At 40.8% G+C, this 20,227-nt stretch overlaps 1 protein-coding gene across 2 annotated transcripts; it reads right to left on the reverse strand.

The window, feature by feature from the left end:
* On the reverse strand, window positions 1-7,242 carry LOC309720429 (indoleamine 2,3-dioxygenase 2-like). 2 transcript variants are annotated; one of them, XM_082557360.1, is made up of 10 exons: window positions 6,311-7,242; window positions 5,475-5,570; window positions 5,207-5,326; window positions 2,988-3,106; window positions 2,860-2,874; window positions 2,674-2,773; window positions 2,419-2,536; window positions 2,253-2,304; window positions 1,880-2,028; window positions 1-1,710 (listed from the first exon to the last, which is right to left on the reverse strand). In XM_082557360.1, exons 1-10 carry the CDS (start codon window positions 6,398-6,400, stop codon window positions 1,355-1,357), a joined length of 1,215 nt encoding a protein of 404 aa, XP_082413486.1. In that variant the 5' UTR covers window positions 6,401-7,242; the 3' UTR covers window positions 1-1,354. The 2 variants fall into 2 exon arrangements, with proteins under 2 accessions (XP_082413486.1, XP_082413487.1); XM_082557361.1 differs by lacking the exon at window positions 5,475-5,570.
* Between the last annotated feature and the right edge of the window lie 12,985 nt (window positions 7,243-20,227).

Raw genomic sequence — 20,227 nt, forward strand, 5'->3', positions numbered from 1 at the left:
GATATTTAAACCGATCTTCAAATCAGTTTTATTTATATAGTGCCAAATCACAACAACAGTTGCCTCAAGGCGCTGTATTATTGTAGTATCTTTACCTCTTTTGTACGGTAAAGGCAATAATACAGAGAAAACTGATATGGACTGGGTAATAGGGATGGGAATCACGACAAGAACCAATTCCCAGAGACAGATACTTTATGCTGCAACATCGGCTGTTTGCAAGCACGTGCACAGATAGTAAGCTAACATTAGGCTAGCCAGACAGAATGCTAACACTAAGCTAGCCAAGAACCCAGAGTGAAAGCTGAGCGAATGCCAACCCCAGGCCAGCAGTGACCCTGAATTTCAACAGTTAACAAACTGATAAGAAGTCAGGCAGCAGCCTCCGTTTCTACCTGTTCAGGTTTCTACAGTAGAATCACTATGGCGATCGTTTTGAAGTGTCTTTGTGCTGATTTTCATTTTTGCTTTGTGTTTTTGGCTACTACCTGCATACTTTCACGCCCTGAGGCCAGGCATCGCCATGCACCAGGAGAAAGCCATAACCCACAGTGGAGGGTCTGCCAGTGGGTAAAGGATTTTATCCCAATACCTAATGGCAGTCATGATGCTGTTGCCTAGCCTGTGGAGGTCTGTGTGTGCAAGGATGTGACTCACCAGACCATAAATGATCCACCACTAAACTGGTCATGCTGAACAATGTTACAGGCAGTATTGCATCTCTAGGCCCTTTCACCTCTGTCACATGATCTTAGGGCTAACCTACTGAAAAGCACAGGGCAGCACCATTCCCACCAGTGGCCTACTGCAGGTCATTTTGATATGGGAGTGCTCATCCTGTTCCTTGCACAAAGGACATATATCAGGCATATATATATCACCTTCTACAACTCTGTCCAAGTCTCCTAGAGTAACTGTATGTCTCCTGGAATCTCCTCCATGCAATTGAGACTGTGCTGGGAGAGACAGCAAATCGTCTGGCAATGGCTCGCATTGATGTGCTGTCCTGGAAGTTTTGTACTAACAGTAACGTGGTGGCTCTTACCCTAGCCAAATGCAAAACTACAGAAAAAAAACATTCAGAGAAGATGAGGAGGGGAAAATGTTAGTGTCCTGCACCTGTAAAACCATTACTGTTTTGAGGGTTGTCAAATTGTTGCCCCTCTAAAGCACCTGTTAATTTCATTAACACAAAAGCAGCTGAAACTCATTAACAACCCCCTCTGGTACTTAACTGACCAGATCAATATCCCAGAAATTAAATTCACCTGATGCTATACTCTGAGTTAAAAATGTTTCTTAAATTTTTTTGGAGCAGTATATATGTGCCAGGAAATACACTGAGGTTTCTAGACTATGATAGTCTCTCTAAAATCAGTGCCTTTTGAGTGGTGTTACGAACACTCTTAAGGAAGACCATGAGGTTGGATCCACCAGTCCCAGTGGTGTTGAGTGCAGTACCCACACCTCTGAATGGACAGCCCACAGATTGCGCGTGGTTACCAGGAATAATGACGTACTTGGTCACAGTATTGAGGTGATAGTTTCGTAAATCCACCAGTGCGGAGACACAAGAGTTGTAGGCCTGACAGAGGTCAGAGTTGGAGCAGGACAAGATGAAGTCTCGCAGCGGTGGACAGACGGAGAGCGTTTCTATCAGCTGACGGTGGGCAGGAGGCATGTAGTCTCTCATGCGTGTCAGGAACGCTCCTAGATTGAGAGAATCAGTGAAAGGGACAGAAAAGAGACCTTGAAAGAATGAAAATAATTGTCTATCCTGGAAACATTCTCATTCAAAGCAATCAGCTGGCTGCACAAATGTGATTTATTCACGAGAGCCATCTGAAGGGGTCAAAGGTTGAAGGCAATGCATGCTTACCTGTCTCTTCCTCATGCTGGATGCACAGCAAAGCATCAAAGCATTGAATAGCTGAACTCTGGGCAGCACTCCCACCTGATAACAAAATAGGCTCATCGCTCACACCTTCATACATCACCCCCCTTGGAAGCATTGGGTTGTCTCTCCATCTAAAACAATTCAAACAAAAAACCTATACTGCAAACCTCCTTTTAATAGATGTACATGAATTTAAATATGTATGATACGATTTCAGATGTTATCCTACAAAATATAAAGTGCACCAATAGAAACAGATAAAAAGATAACTTTTACTGAGATAAATCTGCATGAGAGAAATACTGAAACCTTGAAAACCTTAGTTTGGAGAACACTGTAGCAGTGCTAAACTCACCCTGAGACAAAAATTCTCAATTTTCCATGAAATGCAGCTGGCTCCACGTGATCTGGAAATAGCACAGATTCAGTTGTCTAATTACCTTGAATTTCTCTGTCTTCATAAAAGAGCACAGCATGTAAAGTGATTAAATTCATGTGAGCAAGCCTTAATTCAAACTTACTGTGCATAAATTTGAATTTTTCCTTCATCTTCTTTAAAGACTGAGTTACTTTGATGAGGCCATTTTTTATCCCAGTGAGGTCAGAGACTTTAATGGCGCGCATCACCTCCAGCGCCCCCTGGTTAAAGTCAAAGGTTTAAACAGCATTACCAAGTTACAAGTGGCAAAAGCACACACAGTTTGTGGACCAGGGAATAGAGAAATTGAAAACACCAAGCTAATGTTCAGAAAGACTTCAAAAGAAGTAATACTAACCATTATGCCGGGTGAAGCCGCCATCTCAACCAGCAGTGACACAATAAAAAATCCCCTGCAAGTGTCACCACCAGGGAAGGAAAATATCAGGTCCATGTTCCTATTTTTAAAAATAATATTTAGCAAACAAATGAGTAAAAACCACATGACACATGAGATTACATAACAGTCCAGAGTGATACTTACCCAATTCTCATATCCCTGAAATGAAAGTAAAAGAAAGAAGTAGCAATTATTAGAATTTCACTGTGAGGTTATTATTGCATTTAACGAGACTGCCTAATATTTTGGCATTAAATAAGAAAAAGGATTACCCTGTGGGATCCTTTAACTTCCAGTTGGCTAAAACTGAATCTGCATATGTCAGGATCGGTGGAAGGCCAAGTCTGCGTGATACCAGCCAAAAAGGCAGGGCCAGAGCCTTTGGGAGTATCTATCAAACAACCATAACAGTGAAGTTTCAATCCAGCAGGCTCACTAAGATTTCAGGGATTGTAGTGACTATCTTTTGGCCGCGCCAGCAGTTTTGACCAGGCTGATTTGTCTGATGATTTCCCTTTCTACTTTCTATTTAACATTAGCTAGTGAAAAGTTTCACTTTTGCTGTGAAATATGTCACCTCCTGCTTAATATAAATTTGGTTTAGTCATGGTCAAATTAAGCCCTGCAGCACCATTAGTCAAAATGTAAATGTGCCTCTATCTACCACATTGATGACATTCCCATCAGTTTTAGTTTATGTTTTGTTAACAAATGCTTATTTTTTGTGTTATGAAATAGCAAGATAAAACTGTGTCAATTTCTAATAACGACACACTATTAAGCACAAGTAATGGATTCATTAATAGTTTATTCGTCATTTATGAACCATTAATCCACCTGCGTATGCCATTTATAAACATAGATATAAACGTTAAATCTTTAGTAATTCATGGTTAATTCAAGCAGTTAATAGTTGTTAATTAAGTATTGTGTGTTATTTCATCTAAAATGAGGACACTCTCTACCTTGCAAAGCATTTATAAAATAATCTCATGGTCACCAGGACCTTAAGAATCAAACACATCTCATCTGTCTTCACAACAGAAAAGGATACAAACAAAGAGCAAAATGATACAACATGCTAATATTTAATGGAAGCTGCAAATATTGCTCACTAAATATTTGCAGAAAACTGAAATGTGAGCAGCACCAGAGTTTGTAGGAGGGTTTAAGACAGCAACAGAGTACTTTAACTTATATTGAAACTTCTGCATATAAAATAAAACATTTTTTATTTTATATATATATTTTACTTTATTTTTAGTTTGTTCCTCGAGTTTATCTTCGCTTTAGTTTGTAGTCAGCTGTAGTCAGCTAGCTAGCTTTAGCCAGATAAGCTAATGCATTAAAAAAAATTAAAAGGAGTTGGATGTTTTCAGCAGTGGCATGGGGTGGTATGTCCCACTCCAAGTGTCACCCTAGTTTTGCATGTAACAGTGTTGTTTATTTTAATAATAAACCTACTGCAGGCTGGCTGTGTTTGTTGTTGTCAGTAGCAACCGATGTCTATAATTATGCAAGAGCACATTTTGTTCCAACACCAAACAAAGGCATTTCAGACAACATTGGTGGTTGATACACTCTGGCAACGGAACAAAGGTAAGCGTCATTAACCCTCTCGGTTTAACAGATGTGCTTCACCTGTAAATGACCTGACCGAATAAATCTGACATAGCAAAAAGCTGCACCCACACTGAGTCATTGCAAAAAAAAAAAAAAAATACATATATAGGTTTATCATGAAAAATGTGTCCATGACCATGCAGATTTCTGGCATTTTGTGTAAATTTAAGCATGGAACTATTTTCTTATTTCCAATGAGTAAAGGAGTGTGAAACATAAGTTAGACGTGTTTGTAAATGAACCACCCCATTTTGTGTAGCTTTCTGGATTTTATACTTGTTTCGTTACATACTTATTTAGTATAGGCTGTATAGTACATAAAATCAAAACTCACATTTTTTATGTAATTGAAATGTTTAATTGTGTGGGCTAAAGGAAATGTGAAACATGTGTATACTTACTGCATTTGATATATTTTAACCATATATCATTCATATTACAGAATGTAACATCTGCATATGTGTAAAAAAAAATGGCTTTGATTGTCCCACTCCATTTGGTTTCCATGACACCCTCATGCCACGCTAAGAAAATTCCTCTAAATCCACCTTTGAATGTTTCATAAAGAATGAATTATGCATCAACTAATACCTTACTGATGCTTAATAGTGTTTGGTTATAAAGTGTTACAAAGTCTTCTTTTTCCTTGTCCGTATATAAATGCATAAGCTGAATTTCTGAAAGTTCACTCTTAAAGGACTTTTTAAAAAAATCTCCATTTTCTGTGACCTAAAAATGCAGTTGACAAGTGGACAAAAAGTAAAAATACTTCTATGTGTGCATGGGGCACTATACTTGTAGGTCAAACAGCTAGAGCACTATTGATTGAAATGTAAACATTTTACTGTCTGTCATTTGTGTGTCTTACCTCAGCAGGTGCATGTTGTCCTTCCTGCCATACATATCCCATGCTGATGAATCCTAGTGCTAGGTGAGCGAGCCTAAGCTCCCGATGGTCACTCAAAAGATCTGGACTCAAGACCGGCATCTGAATTGTGATTAGATTTTCTGTTTAAATCTATTTATTTTTATTGGGAATGGTGATCATCATCAGGTCTCTCAAAAATACACCTGTACACATTTACATGTATGGCCTGTCAGTATTTTTGTACTTGGAAGGCTTTGCTCATTCTGACCTTATCAACCAGATCCCGTAGTTTACGTGATTCTATCAGATGTATGAGATTATTTGCGAGGTCCAGCCACACCTGATAATGGTCTGGGAGGTGAGTCTAGAAAATAATAGGAATAAAATGACTTGCTCATTGGGTTTTGATTGTTTTTTGCGTGGTGGATTTTCATGTAGAGTGTAATCAGTAACATCATCAGCTCATGTTTTCCATGGTGCCTGACCTGCATGTCAACAAATGACTGGAGTCATCAATCAGCAACAGCAAGCAATTTAAAAGAGGCCATAATAAACAAGGCAACGCCCTGCCAAGCAGAAAACAGGGTCCAAAAGGGCGGGGAGATGGAAACTATAGGCTATACCATAAACAGAAACAATATTAGACTAATATTTTTTTTATGAGCGTCAGAGATTAATGCTGTTACATTTTGCTACATTTAGAAATCAAACCCAAAGAACTACAACTATCCAATTTGAGAAATATGTATCAATAGTTTCTATCAGTTGACTTATACAACTTAGATTCAATTAATTCTATTAAATGCTGTAGCAGACTTAAAGACTTAAAGAGACAGGCTCACAACAGATAAGTAGTCCTTCGTTATATTTCTAGAAAACAAGCATAATTAGGCCAGAGAGACTGTTATCTAGCTGGACAAACGTTTAAATTAAGGCTGCTGCTAAGGTATGTGTGTGAGGATAAACAACATATACAGCATAGTCAATGTTATATTATCCTTCAGTTTCAAACCTCCTTGATTTATCCAGTATATGGCAAAACAAAATGTGTCTCAGATGAGAACATTGCATCATTAGAAGAGAAAAGATAAGGGTGAAACCTACCAGTGGCTCTTCAAGTAGAAATCCAAACTCTTCAGAAATATCAAATACATCAAAGTCTGCTTGTAGTGTTTCTTTGCTATTAGTCTCCATGTCTGCTGGCCTGTGTAGCACTACAGTAGGCTGAGAGACATCAGCTGTTAAAACTTGCACTGAGCCTTTTTTCACTCCCTTTGTCACTTCCCTTTTTATTGCACTGAAGAGCAAATAGCCAATCACATTTCCCTGTCCTTTATGTCAAGAGCTGACAGACTGAACAGTTAATCGGCTAATCTTCCTCTTTTGGTCAGTTAATTTAAAAAATTGAAAACAACACAACTGCCAAATAACAGAAACTGTTTAGAATGTTCTTGAACACACACCAAAATGTTTTTAACACGCATACGCCATGTGTAAAGTCAACACATGGTTTGTCTGTATTTTGCTTGTCTTTTTGTTTTAACTTCTTATTTTACTTTGGTATCTGCTCTTGATTATGTCTCACCTGTGCCTCAACTTCCTGTCTTTGCCTTCACTAATCATTCTGTGATATGTAGCTCGGTTAGTATACACTTAGTTACTTGTGTTCTTTTTGCTCTGCTTAGATTTTCTATTTTAATTTGTATGATTCTGGATTTTGTTAACAGTCATTAAAGGTTTGTGGGGGTTTTTACTGCCTGACTTTTCGGCCTACATGTAGGTACTTTTTACAGTTTTTATACAAAGAATGGCACATCTCTTCTACTGATAAAACTGGCTTTAAACATGGTGACACTGACATTTGTATTTTTGCCTTAGAGGAAATATGAGATATAAACAATAAAAACAAACCACATTGTTGATTATTTGGTAAAGTTTCTAGGTATGAATCCTGGTTTTCTGGTATACCCCAGAAACAACGCTAATAAATAGGGGTAATTCTATATCTGGCCCTGTTCCTGGTGCTCTGTGTAATAGACTTCTGCAGGTTGGTATCTTGTCAGTTTTTATTGTCATATTTATTTATATGATTTCTAGTTCAGTTAAATTAATGTGGTGGACACAGTGTTCCCAAGTGATTGGCAACGATAGCAATTCAGCCACAAAATGTCAAGGTCACTGTTAAGTCTAATTGTTGAATGTTGCCATTGTGTTTCTTAAATTTGTACAGTCTTAGTTCAAGCAGTAGGATCAAAGCCATTCCTTTGATCCTGACCACCTCCCCAACCACTCTGTGCTGGGGGAGGTTTTATTGTAGATACATCCTATCTGAAAGATCTGTTTCTTTTGATGTAAGCTTCCTGGGTTTACGACCCTTTGGTCAGCAGGACCAACACATATACATAAAATGCTTTGTCTTAGAACCAAGGGGGCGTGGCTTTGTTCTGACGTGTTTTGTGTGAACTGTCTCTCAATAAAAGGTAGCAGGAGGAGGTCAGATCTGGGGGTCATTTTTCGTGGTGGACACAGACGAGGCCTCCCTTGCGCAAATAATCGATCGATCGACTGTCTTGTTTTCTTCATGATGAATAAGTCTCTAGAATTAGCGGGGTTTGTGGAAACACAGACCCAACAGTCACCTTAACCCACAAAAACTTCAAGAACTGACTTGTTGCATCCTGTTATAGCGCCATGCCAGGTTTTCAGAATGCCTGCAAAGGCAGTGTGCATGTGTATGCATATACATAAACAGTTTCTGTAAATTTCTTCCCCCACAATTTACTGCAAGTGGTGTTATTATAGAGTTAAGCATTATGAACCACAGCAGCTCAATCACAAAGTGGCGGAGCACGTGAACATCAAAAAGTGGGGAGCTCTGCTGTACCAACACTCGAAATGTCTTCTGGCATTATCATTAGTATAAAATCTGTGCACCAGGAGCTTAATGGCATGGGCAAAATTTTTATGGCTTTATTTAGTTTTCCCCTCTGGACAGTGAGTCTGGACAAACCAACATGTGTTCCTGTTTGCAATGCAGGGCAATGCAGTTGTGCTGTGGTAAGAGCTGATGCCTTACAGCAAATCATTCTTGTCTTAAACCAAGCATGGACACAAGCATAGGACATATAAATTCAAAGTTAAGTCAGTTTATTGCAGACACATATTGCAATATGTCAAAACTAAATTCGCCACAATTCCAAGAAGAGGTTTTCCTCCAAACTGATTTCTCTTCCACACAGAAATTTCTTGATTCCATTAATCTTTCTTCACAGGATTTCCTGAGGCTGCTGGCATCAGCACCGAGGAGAGAAGGGTAAGTCCAGTCACAAAAATTGGTCACAGAACAGTTGCAACAGACCGCAACTTACCTGTGTAACAATGGGCATTGATTCAGAACTTTCTAGAACACACAAGTAGGGTTAGTACAGAGATAGGTTGAATGTGCAGGTTGTCTAATGGGTTTGTAGAGCGTTCAGGGAGGACAAATGTGCTTTTCATTTTCAAACAAATTCAAATGGGATGTCTTTTTCTAAACTCATTATCAAAAAGTACACTTGTAGTCAAGACCACCTAAACCAAGACCAAGACAGAACAAGATAAAGTCAAGACGAGACCGAGACAAAAAAGTCTTTCAACTGCAGCCAGATGCTGCTTCGTTTATGGGTGTCAGGCATAGGGATGGGTATCGAAACCCGGTTCTTGTTGAGAACCGGTTCCCACTGTTTCAATTCCTTGGAATTGTTTGGCATTTTTGCAAACGATTCCCTTATTGATTCCAGTCGTCCCGAATGACGTCACCACGTTGCGGAGCGTCATTTACCTGGCAGGAAACACGGCGCCTAAGCGGCTCAAACGCTCAAAAGTTTGGTTATACTTTACGAGAACGGATGACAACAGGGCAACTTGCAATACTTGAAAAGTAGATATTTCATTTAAGGGAGGAAACACTACGAGTATGCAAAAGCATTTGCTCACAAAACACGCGATAACCTTAAATGAATGTCATGTTTTTAATTCCGCTCCGGACTCGTGAATCTCAACCCAGCAGCAGCGGTAACGTCTGCATGTCCTCTGCCGTTAATGCGGCAGGTAAATAATCAACTAACAGTGCATATTATGTTAGCGCGATCTGCCTTATTACAAAACCTGCCATTACTGTGCATTTAGGTGACCATGGTGAGAGAGACAGAGTCTGGCTGGCTCAGATGCTGGCAGTTCTCGCTGCAGTCTACCGGTAGCATTTCCTTTCAGGCCAAGATAGACGAATGTCACCGAGCAGTGACTAAGTTTGTGGTAAAAGGCTTGCACCCATTTGCCAGAGCAGATGCCCCCGATTTTCAGTAAGTGAATGTGTTTAATTGTAGGCAGGGACATTACTGGATATTCTTGTGTTAATTGCTACAGAATAATTTATGTTATACTTTGTTATTGCTACAGAAGAATATTTATTTTATTATTTTACATTTACAACTTTTGTTTCCTGGGGACCCTGTGACACCCCATCGAAGAGCCGTAGGCTGTGGATCTCTTAAGATCTCACTGTTGGGTTTGTAAGGCCATGTTACTCCTAAATGTCTGTCTTGTTCAAAGAGAAGATATAAAACAAAGTTCTAAGCTAATCAACCTTAGTGTTCTCCTTTTTTAAAAATAAGAATTGATAAGAGAATCGATAAAGAATCGAATCGTTAAACAGAATCGAAAATGGAATCGGAATCGTGAGAATCTTATCAATACCCATCCCTAGTCAGGCATATTTATATGTTTTTGCGATGCACTCACACAGCCCTCCTCATCGCTGTGTACTGTCTCACTCACTTACTGAGAGGACAGACGCATGCTCCACTTAACTGTCGCATCTCTCACCCTCTCTGTTTTTCACATAATGATATTATCCTATATCCTTGCATGTGATTGGCCACAATATGGAGGAATTGGAGCATAGCTGAGCCACTATGTGAGAGCTGAGCAGCAGCTGATTCACTACAAAGCACTCTCTAAGCACGGCTCTTAGAGCTTTTGCTTTTGCTCATGACACATTATCGAACGTTACGTTGTGTGACATGGATACTGTTGACTTCAAATCTCCCAACCACTATGTCGATCGGAGACAGCAAGACCGAGACAGCGAAACCAAGACAAGACCAAGACCAAAGTCCGTCGAGACCAAGATAAGACCAAGACCACGTAAAAGTGGTCTCGAGACCGGAGACATCCAACTCTACTAACCAGGAAGACAAATTCTGACTGCAAAAATTCAAATAAAGATGGGTGCGATGATTGATCTGTGGCTTCGAAATTCATTTTTCACAGTGTGATGTGGATTTTGAAATCACTGGTGTGAAGAGTGCATACTGGTATCATTTCATTTTTAGACCAGCATATAGCAGTCATCTTTCATGTGATAAGGATAACAAATGGTGCTGCATGGTAGGCTATGCAAAAGGAAATATGCTAGGTCATAAATGTAAAAAGTGCATAGTGAATACCTCTCCCTTTAAGGCTTTAAATACCTGCATACTGCCCACCTGTAGCACTGCAACAAAAAATGATGCTTTTAGTGATTGTGGCTGCTGCTGCTGAAACCCCTAGAAGATGCAGCACAGATCAGATGTTTGATCATCTGAATTGAAATAAAATTTTGGTGGAAAAATATTTACTTTCACGCCATCATTCTTCTATGACTAGGTAATAGCATTTATAATGTAAAAAGTAAAAATACGAGATACACACAAATTTAATTCATATACATTCACAATTACAGAGAATGAGAGCCAGTTGAAGGACCAGAATGACACTAATGTCACGGTCCTGGGTCTCCTGACCCAGCGTTTTTAGTTCTTTGTGTGATGTTTGTATTATTGTACTTGTGTGAGTTATTCTATGGTTTCTAGTTTCGATCCCTTGCCCTTCATGTTGCTCTGTGTCCCCTCTGTTCTGTGTAAGTCTGTGTCTGCATATTTGAGTTCCCCTCTGTGTCTCTCGGTTCTTAGAGTCCTCTGCCTTATAGGTTATGTCTCTGTGTTTCTTAGTTGCTGTCTCCACTGTCAAGTTCGCGTCTCTGTGTGATCCTTCCTGTTTTACTTTGAAGGTCCGTTTCTTATGTGAATGTGTCCTGCTTTGCTTGTCTCGTCAGTCCTGATTTCTCCCAGCTGTGCCCTCCTTCTGTGTCTCATTCCCCTCGTTACTCCCCAGTGTATTTAAACCCTGTGTTTCTCTGAGTCAGTGTTGCGTCGTCCCTCATGCTGTGTGTGGATCTCCCTGTGTCTCGCTGTGAGTTCTTAGTTTGTGGTTTCCCAGTTTAGTTTAGTTTGTATGTTTGTTCTACCGGCAAATAAAGCTGTGTTTTGAGTTCATTCCCTCGAGTCTGTGAGTCCTGCATTTTGGGTCCAACTCCCGCCTGCCGCACAGCGATTCATGACAACTAAATTTTGTCCACCTAACTCAAATACCTCAGAAAAGTCAAAACCATTCTTCCAGCTCATTGACTGAGGATAAAGTGTATCGTAAAATCAATGTCAATTCATACAGTTGTTTTACTGAGTGTTTCTATAACAATTAACAGCTGACATGACAGACAATCTTTAAAGAGCTTTAAAAAGCTGTCTCACAGGTCTCCTAAACTGCAATAAAGAAAGAAAATAAATAATGCAAATAGAACGTCTCAACAATTAAAGTTGAACAGTTAAACCGGTTGGTTTTCCACATAATAAGATGATTTTGATAATCAGCTGTGCTGAGATCAGACAGATCTCAGCATAGCTGCTATTTTTACTTCACTGCTTATTTGTCCCCTTTAAATGTGCGCTGTGAGCAGAGACCAAACGGTGACTTCTGCTTCACACTACTGCAGATTCCTGTGACATCATGTAGCATCTGAAGGAGATGCTTCAGAAAGAAATAACGTTACCATTTATTACATCATAAAGTAATGTGAAAAGGAAAGTTTTTAACAGCCTCTTTCTACACTTTCTGGAAGTCTTCACCTCTTGCCACTCCATCCTGGCTGAAGAACTATAAATTTCTTAGTCATCTAACTATTTACTAACAGGTGACAATGACGAGTGGTAGATGAATTTTATAGAACTATTGCTTTAGCAAAAGAATCAGTAACATATCACCTCACTACACATAAAACTATATTATGGGCAAATTTGACATAAAGTATAAAAATAAAGTATTTAAAGAAACGTGTTTCTCATCTGTGCTGGATCATTATTACTGCTCCAGATGATTGAGACTGTGCTCATTTTATATTACTTTTAGTTTAATCTGCAGTAATTAGTTTATAATAGCTGTCCTGTGACGACTATGGCAGCTTTTAATCAGAGACACACTGTGTTTTAAATATATTTATGAATAAAAAAATTACAATTAAATTAACAGACTTGAGTACTGTGCAACATGGTTATCTGTATACATCTACAGGGAGATTAAAAATGAATGAAAAGTGAAGCTGGTGTCTTATTAAAATAGCTGGTTTCACTTTCCACATTTAGTTAACCACATTTTTCTCACAGATGCTAATCTGAAAGTCACGGTGGAGTTGTTTCGTTAAACTGGACAAGGCTGGAGTTCCCCTCTCCAGCATTAACGCTTTCATTTCTAACATGCTAAACAAGGACATTGGTCCAGAGGTCTTGTGGTTTGTTCAGATGCAACTTGCAAGTTGTGCAGCCATGTTCTTCTTCTTCTTCTTTTTTTAGAGAGAGAAGGGGCTTTCTCCTTGGAACACTTCCAAACAAGCCACGGTTGTTTGTTCATTTTATAATTATACCTTCATAAACCTAAACAGCTAACTGAGGCCTGAGTCTGAAGCTCTTTATTTCATTTTCTCCAAGCACTGCATGGTCTGACCATGAGTTAAATTTGCTGGGCCGTCCACTCCTGGTAAGATTGCGGCACTGTGTTAACACACACCTGAACGTCCTAAACAGCAAACTGCTGAAATGTCTGCTTTTATAGAGGTGCTCAAACTTGCTGATGGTCATTTAATTAAGTGTTTTTGATTAGCAGCACCTGACTGCCATTTATCCTCCTAATTCCTAATGAACCAGCAAGGGTCGACTTTCCCTGTGAAACAGTCCTGTTTTCATGGTCCTGGATCATTTGACCAAGCACTTTGAGTTTGAAAATATTTTGATGGTTTATGATTTATGTTTAAGTTCATTTAGTTATCTTAAGCTCAGTCTGTTTTCCCTAGGTTGCCCTGTTACAGTCCATTGTTTATTAGATTCATGTGTTTCTGTAATGTTTTTGTCTCCCGTCTCCTCCTCTTGTTTACCCCTTGTGACCCATTTCTTCTGTCATGTGTCCCACCCCAGCCATCATGTTCTGTTTTTGCTTAGTTATGTCCATGTCTCATCTCCAGTCCCCTTTTCCCTCTGTTAAGTCCGCATCTTAGTCTGTCATGTATTTCATGTCCGCGTGTTCTATGTCATGAGGCTCACGTTGCCATGTCTGCGTCCCATTATGTTTCGTCTTTTGTTTTTGAAGAGGTCTGGTGTCCAATGGTCATTGTGTTTAGTTTCACTTCCCCTGTGGTATCATTATGTTCATCCCAGTCAGCTGTGTTCCCCGTGCATCGGTGCATCGGTCGATATATTGTGTTTTCTACATTTGAAATGCCTATAATAAATGGACAAACACATCTGCGGTGTCTCTAATGTGAAGACCCAGTGGGATTAAACTTGTAATGTTGACCAAGCCTGTGTACCAAATGTGAGCCTTTGAGAATGTTTTGATGTATTAGTGTGAACTTAAATTTCCAAAAGGCATGATCAATTTATTTTAATTTATTATGTGTAATTCTTATAAAAATGCAAAGCTGGATTCTCAGCTGTGCTTATCATTGTGTGCATCTGACCATATGTAAGGACGTACTTAATGTTAAGATAAGCAGTTTGAAATTATGCATGAGCTGGAACAATTTTTATTCATCAACATGAAATAATACTGGAATATACGCTAGTCTCATACATGTGACTGCTTACCAGAAGTTTCTTTGCCCTCTGTCAGCAGGAGATCCTGGGTAATTTCTCAAGCTTTTTGTTCATGGCTCCTGTTTAGAACCATATGTAAGCAGCTTTATCAGATGATTGCATCACTGTAGTATTTACAGAGCAAAGAACCCCCCCACCCCACCGATCATACCAGCCCTTGGTTTCTGCCTCCCATTGTCAGCATACTTCTCTGCTACTGCCAGAAATCTCTCAAACTATTTAACCCTCCAAAACGGCAGGAGAAACCAGCAGGAAGGAGCGAGAAGCTGGAGGGATGAAAGCTGTGGAGCTCAAATTAATTTCAAGACCACTTACCAAGTCATCAGACACAGGGGGCACAAAGGGGCAGTAAATTTACTCAAGCAAGGGGAGAAGTAGATAAATTGGTAAAAGGGACTTGAAATCAAGACAGCATCTGTGGAATATTATACTTCTAAGTGAGAAAAGGGAGGCTTCAAGAGCAGAGAGGCCCATCTTTTTGTGATTTGTGCAATCTCTCAGTCGCAAACCCCTCAGTTCTTCTCATTTCTTGCTCACCGTCTGAGACTCCCCAACTCGTTTTCTTTTCTCTCCCACATGCACATTGTCTGGAGGCAAACGAACAGTATCCAACTGGCACATGAACTGATGGAAGAGAATCGCTCAGAGAAATGCTTTCCTTCATCTGCTCCTTTGAGTGTTGTGTTTCACTGTGTATAAAAATGAGAACACTATGTAGTGAAAAATATTTCTTGTTAATCGTTTTAGAACAAATCACAGAAAGTGTATTAATACTAATCTAGCTCTTTGTCAAATGCAGATAGTATTCGGACAACAGTGACTTTTTGTAATTCTGCACACAACCAGAGTTGATTTCAAATCAAAGAATCGAGATGTGATTGAAGTGCAGGCATCCAGTTTATTTCATGGGGTAAAATAAAACTATTGCATTAACCATTTGGGAATTATAGCAATTGATGTACCTGTGTGCCTTTTTTAGAATAACGGAATGGGCTAAACACTTTGTTATCTCATGTGTAGGGTTTTGCAAATTGCCTTATTTGTAATTCAATCAAAAATAATTCCCCATATACATTCCCCCTGGCTTCAGGCTAACTAAGCAACAAGACTACGATTAAGGACTTGTCTAAATATTCACCTAGAAATGTGTCAAATAAGGCACCATCCAAGCGTCAAACATACAGTAAGCCTATTTAAGTCTGACAATCCCATTCTCAGGGGCACATTTTAACATGTTTACCCAATTCCCGTTTTAGCTTACTGCCCATACCCCATATGATAATAATAAAAAGCCAGTTTCACAGCGAATCACTACACACCACTTTACTTGGCTTTTACCATGACAGGTGAAAGTGGTTAGTGCCTAAGTGAGTCCAGCAGCATAGTTATTGCATTGTACTCATTAAGTAAATCCTGGCTGACGCTTTTCAGATGTGCAAAAGTTTTCTAGTAGCCCATCAAGCTCCACAAGCTTGCTGCTGCTGTAATAATTGGCAAGGTTTTCAGCATCTTTGTGTTCTGGGAAAGCCTATGAGAACAATTACACCCCGAGATTTACAGCTCACCCTGTTCAGCATGCAGAGAAGCACTTAATTGGGGTTAAACTAGGTCAAATAAGGGTATTGTTCATATGAAACTCTGTGGTTAAAGTGTCATAAAAAAATGACACTTTAATAACTGTAACTAGCCAAGTCAATCTCATGACTTTGCATATTTATAATTGAGTAATTATATCACTTTAAATAGGTGCATTTAAGAATTTTGTGTGAACAACTGTAAAAAAACAAAAATCATAGAGAGCACAGTTTAGTTTCATGATCACATTCTCACATATTGATTTTTATGTACATGTGCATTACAAATAAGACTAACTGCCATATGAAATGCATGGCTAAATGAAGTGCACAATGACTACTCAGAGAGTGTGGTCCCCATGGAATAGAAATTAAAAAAAAAAACACTGTATCTCATTATAAATGTTCATTCTCTTGGTTTGCGAAAGTGGAGGGAGCACCATCAGATTTCCAGCCACTAAGAGCAGGAAGCATCGTCAGTGGCATTTGTGGTGCTAATGCTAACTATCTGATAACCAGTGGAACAAACCAACATTAAAAGTGTCCTGGCCTTGTTTGCTATATGTTACTATTAAATATTTTCTACTGCGGTACACACTATTCAAACTCTCATGTTTACTATTACCACTACAAAAGACAATCTAAAAGGAAGAAGGAAGAGACAAAAATTGCTTATTTCAAGCATGGTATAAAACATTGGCATAGCTTCTGAGTTGGAAAAATGCAGCCATTGTGGAAGTGCTTTAAACTGGTATTTTATCCATAGGCCACCAGATGGCCATAGCTGTTGTTGCCAAAAGCTTTCTAGTCCAATGGGAAAACAGCCTTCTGTCTTGATCACTTTAGGTTCCTGTGCTCAGGTATGGGCTCAGTTTCTCATTGGGTCATGTTTAATAGACATTTTTTTTCTGTAAATCTTAAATGTTACCATGTTTAAAAATGCAAATTTGAAATTTTTAACAAAAACGTACTGGCTAACACTTTGTCAATCAGTCAGACCTGCCATTCCTCCAACCAGCCAAGATGGCAACAGTAAAAACGTTGATGTCAAAGTTTCAGAAACCAATGGGTGATGTATTGGTAGCTAGCTACAGCTTTTATACTTTCAAAGATTTTAGAATGCAGATGCATTTCCAAGCATTTCACTACATATCGTACTGTGTATGACTGTGTACGTGACAAATAAAATTTGAATTTGAAATTTGAATTTGAGTCTGCAGCAATGCCCACTGTTGCATAAATATGAATTTTTTTGAACTGTGAAACATGATAAACTACTGCGGGGTTGAACTGTTGAATCACAGGTGTTGGTCCCCTTCTGTCAGGTCAGAGGTAATGAGCGGACCCAAACGTAGAATAAAGAACCGGGAGCGGAACTTCTCAGGTGAAGCTCGTCCGTACCAGCTTCACCTGAGAAACATGAAGCACATTGTGAAACTTCATGTTGCGAGAAAGACTCAGTTGAACAGTTACTGGGTTGATTATAGATTGTATTTCAAATAGGCCAATGAATCGAGGTGATAGTTTTTTGAAAATCCATCCACAGTGGAATGTACCTGGAGGAAAGTCAAAATTTCTGGCGACTTGGTAGGCTGGGGCCAGAACATGACGTCAGCAAGACACTTGTTTTGTTCCACTAACCTGAGGTAAGCAGCCCGTGTGGTCTGCCACACGCAATGGCAGCAACGCATATGGTGCTGCATGGAGGGTATGGCCAGTTCTCCCTCCCTGATGGACAGTAGAGGAGGTTGGTAACTCAGGGATTCCTCAAAAGGAGAGATTCCAGTGTCAGCCAACGTATTAGAGTTCTGAGCATACTCCACCCACGCCAATTGAGCATTCCATGTGGACTGATTTGAGGAGGCTACACAATAGAGGACGGCTTCCAGCTCCTGATTAGCCCTCCCCACCTGGTTGTTGGTCTGAGGGTGGAAACCAGAGGACAAACTGACTTGGGCCCCCTGTTCCAAACTAAACTCCTTGCACACCCGAGAAGTGAACCCTGGTCCCAAACAATATCCTATGGGATACCATGCAAATGGAACATATGATTGATGAGTTTGGGGCGATCGTGGCTCAAGAGTTGGGAGTTCGCCTTGTAATCGGAAGGTTGCCGGTTCGAGCTTGGACAGTCTCGGTCGTTGTGTCCTTGGGCAAGACACTTCACCCGTTGCCTACTGGTGGTGGTCAGAGGGCCCGGTGGCGCCAGTGTCCGGCAGCCTCGCCTCTGTCAGTGCGCACCAGGGTGGCTGTGGCTACAATGTAGCTTGCCATCACCAGTGTGTGAATGTGTGTGTGAATGGGTGGATGACTGGATATGTAAAGCGCTTTGGGGTCCTTAGGGACTAGTAAAGCGCTATATAAATACAGGCCACAGGCCATGAGTAATTTAGCCATTTCCAAGGCCGCGGGTAGGCAAAGCAACAAAGTAAGCCGCCTTGGAAAACCGATTAGTTATGGTGAGGATGGTGGTATTACCTGAAGAAGGTGGCAGGCCTGTGACGAAGTCCAGAGCAATGTGTGACCACGGCCTCTTGGGGGTAGGCAGTGGTCAGATCAGGCCCGCCGGCAGGGTGTTCGGCACCTTGTTCGAGCGGGCCGCTGCATATTCTTGAGCATCTTTAACCAGTGACAGCCACCAAAACAGACGTTGGAAGAATTGGGTTGTGCTGTTCTTACCTGGGTGAAAGACCTTACCCCAGACTGCTGTGGGAACGTACAACCGGTCGGTGGGACTAGACCCCAGGTCAAGTTCATGCTGCTGTGCCTCCCGGGTCAGCCTCTCTATCTCCCAGGTCAGGGAACCCACAATGGATGTAAAAGCAGAATGGGCTTTTCCTTCTCCAATGACTCCTGATGTGGGCGAAAAACAACACCCACCTGGCTTGCCGGGCATTTAGCCACCTTCAGATACGGCCAGGTTCTTCTGATCCGTCCAGATCAAGACCAGGTGCTCACTGCCCTTCACCAATGCCACCATTCCTCCAGGGGCAGCTTTATGGCCAATAGCTCGCAATCCCCCACGTCATAATTCTGCTCAGCCTGTGTGAAAAAATGGGAGAAAAAGCCAAAGGAATGTAATTTACTTCCTACTTGTTGAGACAGGATGGCTGCCACGCCTTAGTTGGAGGCATCCACCTCCACCACAAAGGGTCAGTTGAGGTCTGCTTGGACAAGAATAGGTTTCGTCTATGGAAATCCAAGCGTTCCAGGACTCGCAGGTGATTGGCTGGCCAGGGACCTATGCCCGCCGAACTTCAGATCGGAGTGTGGCAGTCCACACACACCATTGGCTGCTGCAGGATCCTTGAACACGGTGGACCAATGATGCGGCTGCCTGCGTTTACCTGGGAGTATAAAAGGCTGAGGATCCTTCATTCGTGGGGGACTTGTTGATTTGAATAGACTGTGCAGGCTGTCCCTCCTGCCTTTGCATTTGCCTTTGCCTTTGCATTTGCATTTGCCTTTGCATTTGCCTTTGCATTTGCCTTTGCATTGCTGCCTTTTGAACCTTTGTTTTTTGAGTAGCTGCCTGTGAGATGTTTAGATGATTAGTGTTCCACTAGTGTTATTAGTGTTATTTGAATATATGAGTTTTTTTGTTTGTTTAAATCACCCCATTGCCTTGTGAGTTGTTTCACTAACGGTTTTCAGTTGTGGTAATAAACCTTCTGTTTTTCTTTTTATCTAACCCTCCTGCCTCTGGGCTCATTTATGTTACATCCTCTGTCGCCTAGCAGAGCCGGGTCGTAACAGGAGGAGAACAGCTGCTTGAGACGGTCGAAGGCCTGTTGAGCAGTGGAAGACCAGTGAAACAACACTTTAGGAGAAGTAAGCTGACTGAGGAGATTACCACTTTGCAGTAGTCTCTTATGAATCGCAGGTAGAAATTCGCAAATCCCAGGAACCTCTGTAGTTCCTTCCGGGTCTTGGGCTCGGGCCACTCCACCATGGCCCGGACCTTGGCCGGATCTGCCCGCATCCGCCCCTGTTCCACAATAAACCCCAGGAAGGACACTGTCTGCACTTGGAATTTCTGTTTTTCTCCTTTCACAAATAGACGACTCTCAAGCAGTCATTGCAGGATGAGCCGGACCTGTTTCACATGATCTGCTTGATTCTTGGAGAAAATGAGAATGTTGTCCAGGTAGACAAACACAAAGTGGTCAATGAAATCTCGTTCACCATGGCCTGAAAAACAGCGGGAGCATTGGTGAGACCGAAAAGCATTACAAGATACTCAAACTGACCCAGATGAGTGTTGAATGCCGTTTTGTCAGCTGCGTCCATCAGTATCCCTACCACTACTGACAGGCAGCATCTTTTAGCTGGGAAGGACTGGTATCTGCAAAATATCCCTTATTCCCACAGGCAAAACCTGCCACATGCCTTCTTCTCTGATCAGAGAGGGTGAGCTTGGCATAGCCCAGGTGCACGAGCTGTTCCTC

The sequence above is a fragment of the Aulonocara stuartgranti genome, assembly GCF_965226115.1.
Source record: "Aulonocara stuartgranti genome assembly, chromosome: 13".
Classification (NCBI taxonomy): domain Eukaryota; kingdom Metazoa; phylum Chordata; class Actinopteri; order Cichliformes; family Cichlidae; genus Aulonocara; species Aulonocara stuartgranti.

What these genes read in the sequence shown, in the direction of transcription:
- LOC309720429 (XM_082557360.1), bottom strand. Translation starts at nt 6,400, where the DNA reads ATGGAGACTAATAGCAAAGAAACACTACAAGCAGACTTTGATGTATTT. An exon ending in AAAATTCAAATTTATGCACA is followed by an intron (nt 2,305 to 2,418) that starts GTAAGTTTGAAT and finishes TGCTATTTCCAG; the next exon opens with ATCACGTGGAGCCAGCTGCA. An exon ending in TTGAGAATTTTTGTCTCAGG is followed by an intron (nt 2,029 to 2,252) that starts GTGAGTTTAGCA and finishes GAATTGTTTTAG; the next exon opens with ATGGAGAGACAACCCAATGC.